The 4,009-nt window shown below is 45.7% G+C and overlaps 3 protein-coding genes across 3 annotated transcripts; 1 reads left to right on the forward strand and 2 right to left on the reverse strand.

Annotated features, from left to right (window-relative positions):
* Window positions 1–477: 477 nt before the first annotated feature.
* GNI_116030 (putative RNA recognition motif 2 domain protein) lies at window positions 478–978 on the forward strand (the record flags this gene model as incomplete). Its single annotated transcript, XM_011133406.1, has 2 exons — window positions 478–511; window positions 638–978. The coding sequence occupies 2 exons, from the start codon at window positions 478–480 to the stop codon at window positions 976–978; spliced, it is 375 nt and encodes a 124-aa protein (XP_011131708.1).
* Window positions 979–1,348: 370 nt separating this feature from the next.
* On the reverse strand, window positions 1,349–1,615 carry GNI_116040 (hypothetical protein; the record flags this gene model as incomplete). The annotated part of the gene is made up of 2 exons (XM_011133407.1): window positions 1,349–1,466; window positions 1,563–1,615. 2 exons carry the CDS (start codon window positions 1,613–1,615, stop codon window positions 1,349–1,351), a joined length of 171 nt encoding a protein of 56 aa, XP_011131709.1.
* Window positions 1,616–1,965: 350 nt separating this feature from the next.
* GNI_116050 (putative DNA mismatch repair protein MutL) lies at window positions 1,966–3,651 on the reverse strand (the record flags this gene model as incomplete). The annotated part of the gene is made up of 1 exon (XM_011133408.1): window positions 1,966–3,651. One exon carries the CDS (start codon window positions 3,649–3,651, stop codon window positions 1,966–1,968), a length of 1,686 nt encoding a protein of 561 aa, XP_011131710.1.
* Between the last annotated feature and the right edge of the window lie 358 nt (window positions 3,652–4,009).

The raw sequence follows: 4,009 nt of genomic DNA on the forward strand, positions 1-4,009 counted from the left end.
ACCCCTCTCCGACCTACACCCCCACCCCTCTCCGACCTACACCCTCTGACGGACATGCACCCTTGTTAGCACTTGCTAGCACGTGCCAGCACAATCATGTCCGTCACGTAGTGATTCACATATTGACACACGTAGTGAGGTTGGTGCGACATGCAGTGGGTGACACAAATGGGGTAGAGTAAGATGGTAGGGGGGGGTATAGTATACCGCTGTCGTGTACGCTGTAGAGTACACTTGTAATAATAACCCGTTCGTTCGCAGGTGGGACCTTGTAGCCAGAGCCTGTGTCGTCCGAGGGGAGAAACTTGTGATGCGGCTCTCCTGAAGTCTTCGGCTACCACCGAGAGTACTGCGACCGATTTGTGCGTACTTCAGCAGACTCCTTCATCCGAAGAAGATGAAGACCTGAAGTCGTCAGATACTAGCAAGAACACAACGATCATGCTTAGAAATATTCCCAATAAATACACTCAAAAGATGCTGCTCGAAGTTATCGATGCGGACTTCCAAGGTGACTTCTCCACCACCCCATTTCGGGCACCCCATTTCGAACACCCTCCACATCACCCACCCTCACTCATTTCGAACACCCTCCACCCTCCAGGCACTTTTCAACACCCCGAATTATAATTCTTAGGTCTGTATAATTTCTTCTATCTGCCTATTGACTTCAAGAATAAATGCAATGTTGGATATGCATTTCTGAATTTCATTGAACCCTATTATTGTGATCTGTTCTGGAAAAAATTTGCCGGTAGAAGATTGACTGGTTTCCGATCACGAAAAGTTTGCGATGTTTCATGGGGGAGGGTTCAAGGATTGAAAAGTAACATTGAACATTACCGGAATAGTTCTATTATGTCATTACCATGCCAAGAATATAAGCCACTCCTGTTTAAGAATGGGGTTATAGTTCCTTTCCCTCCCCCAAACTCTCAACAGAAACATAAACAAGAAACCCCATCTACACCCAACTAAATTCATCAATGAAGACCTACACAGGATCTGACTAGACATGGCTGACTAGATCGACACACCGACACACCGACGGACCGACACACCGACACACCGACACACCGACACACCGACACACCGACGGACCGACACACCGACGGACGGTCATCATCCTCTACCTGCTTATCAATTTCATTCGGTCTATTCTGTCAAAGACCTTGTTCTAGAAGGTCACTAGTGATACATTTGATTCGTTTCGAGTCCGACCGAGACTTCGAAGTTGCCAGAAATTGCGCGTGCACACACTCGTGTACCTTCCCGCTTAAACCGGATTGGTCGCTGTATGGATTGCTGTATGTATCACTTGAAATATTGCTGTGGTCCGGAAAGATTGTTAGCATCTCTCGAAGCATTTCAGAATGGTCTTGAGAGGCGGTGAGATGACAAGTTCGTCTACGTTGAGTTCACGGCTGGTGTTTTTAAGCCAGCTCTTCCACAGACTTTGACCACAGCTAAACTTAGCATAATGCGAGGTCGCTGATGCTTCATGTTGTAACAGCATTTCCCAAACGTCGTCAGAAGATGAATGGCTTCGGTCCGAAGCTAACCTGTCCAGAAGGATTTCAACCCATGTTGATAAGTCCGTTCTGAAACGAACCATTGTTGTTAAGAGTCCTACAGCAGTCAGTGGGCGCTGTCATCCATGTCAGAGACGTCCTGTGTAGGTCAGCCGTGTGCTTGAGGAGGTTCCTTGTGCACATTGTGGTTGTGCACATTGTGGTTGTGCACATTGTGGTTGTGCACATTGTGGTTGTGCACATTGTGGTTGTGCACATTGTGGTTGTGCACATTGTGGTTGTGCACATTGTGGTTGTGCACATTGTGGTTGTGCACATTGTGGTTGTGCACATTGGGGTAGTGCGCATTGTGGTTGTGCACATTGGGGATGATGACCAGACATGTGACAGCATCGGGCGCCGGTAGCGGGGTGGCCGATAGAACCGGTGTGAGTTACTTGATCAGGTATCTTGGCAAGGAGTACACGATGTTATTTTTGACGACTACTTTATAGTTCAAGTCTGTAATTGTTTTACTCGTGATAATACGGGACAGATCCAGAGGTGGTACAAGATCTTGCACGACAGTACACTGAGGTAGAATCACGTTCTTCACAAAAGACCCTATGTTGGCTGTCACGATATGATTTGGGCTACCCAGTACAAAAGTTTTCATATCCGCTGTACCGATGAATTCCAACTGTTTGAATAAGTCCCTGTTACCAAACAAAATATCGCGACTCAACATTGAGTTCGAGCCCACCGACTTTATCACCGAGCTAGGCGCTGCGGAACGTGGCACCAAAGCTAGTCTTTTCGCCGGCGGATTGGGTAAGTCCACTTCGGGAGGGTCGTATAACTCTTTCGCAGGGTCACCTTTAGGATTCCGTTTTTCGTTGCCTTGTAAATCACTATCTCCTATCGGAATGTTATCTCCTATCGGAATATTATCTTCTCCTATCGGAGTCCGTATGTTGAATGCTGTTAATGTTTGTTGGGTCATATTTCTAGACTCTGACTGGAAGTATCCGGGTGCGGATGGTTGCTGGCTTCTTCTTCCTGCTGACTGGCTGAGATGAACGGAATTATTGAGTTCGTTTTCGAGTTGAGTGATAATCTGTCCAATGATATATTGTTCATCTTGAATGGTGACGGATAGTTTTAATCTATCGATGTTGTCATCGATGTGATTTAATGTGATGTCCCAGAATAACACCAAATTGGCGTTACCGTTAATTGAAATAAAGGTTTCGTAAACTTTCAAGACAGCCTTCTTGAAGTTTGACCATAGAACCGGACGGCGGTTGATGAAGGTGATAAATCGGTTATCAGAGACAGGTTTAGCTTTATCCAATATCTCGAATGATTGATTGATCATATATATACCTCTAACCTCTCCCCATCCGGCAGTGAGTTTAATAGGGCGAAGTTGCGAAGGTTGCAGACTGGGAAAGAGCTGGACTAGAGTTTTAATTCTGCTGTCGAAAGACCGATCAGAATATTTGAACGGTCGGAGATACACACTCTGCTCTTCCATAGTTATTATCAAATTAGAATAAAACACTTTCATGTCTGTTAGATATGCTGCTATAGCATTCCTTTCCTGAATAGCATCCTTCTTTTGACGTCGTACACGATGCGTTCTGTATATATTTGTCACCTCTACGGTCGTGCCGATCGACGGTAGACATAAAGATTCAATTTCATTGACATTACCATCTTTATATAACCCCCTGTATCCAAATAATTCTTCCCCCGCTTTAGAATAAATCGTAACGTCCGCCAAATATGTTAAGCAACATAGTGCTTCACCACGAAAGCCAAGCATTAGATGGTTACCATCCTTTTGTCTGTTTTTTGTCGTCGAATGGGGCTTACATAGTCTCTGGAACTCCTCCTGTGGTATTCCATCCCCATCATCTATGACGGTTACTGATCCAAATCCGCCATTAATGATGTTAACTTGAATTTTAGTTGCCGAAGCGTCAATAGCATTATCCACAAGCTCTTTAACGATCGAAAGAGGCCGCACATATACTTCACCACCCATGATCAGCTGGACCGTTCGCGCGTCCAGATCCTTTATCACCGACTCTTCCCAGGGCATGGTCTCCCTCTGCCGGCCATTTTGAATATCCATCCAGATATTCTTTCAGGAATATATCATCAAATAGCAACCATCGCACCCAGGCCGCGATGGTGCTGGACAGCAAGTCCACCACTCAAAAACGACAAGTCCTCGACGCCCAAGACTTGGTCGTCTATGAGGAATATAAACAACCATTCAGCCTATTGGGCACCGATACCAACGCTTCTCCCTACATCCCCTTGACCGAACCTATCTGGCAAACAGCTGCACGAGTCTATCTGAAACAAAAACAGTCATCCAGGAAATTGGACTGGAATCAAGTACTCTTCGTAGACACATATGAAGACCGACAACAAGCATGTCCAATATGCCTGGAAAAGGAATTCAGTACTCATCACAACGGGCGGGG

The sequence above is a fragment of the Gregarina niphandrodes genome, assembly GCF_000223845.1.
Source record: "Gregarina niphandrodes unplaced genomic scaffold scaffold00027, whole genome shotgun sequence".
In the NCBI taxonomy this organism is placed as follows: Eukaryota; Apicomplexa; class Conoidasida; order Eugregarinorida; family Gregarinidae; genus Gregarina; species Gregarina niphandrodes.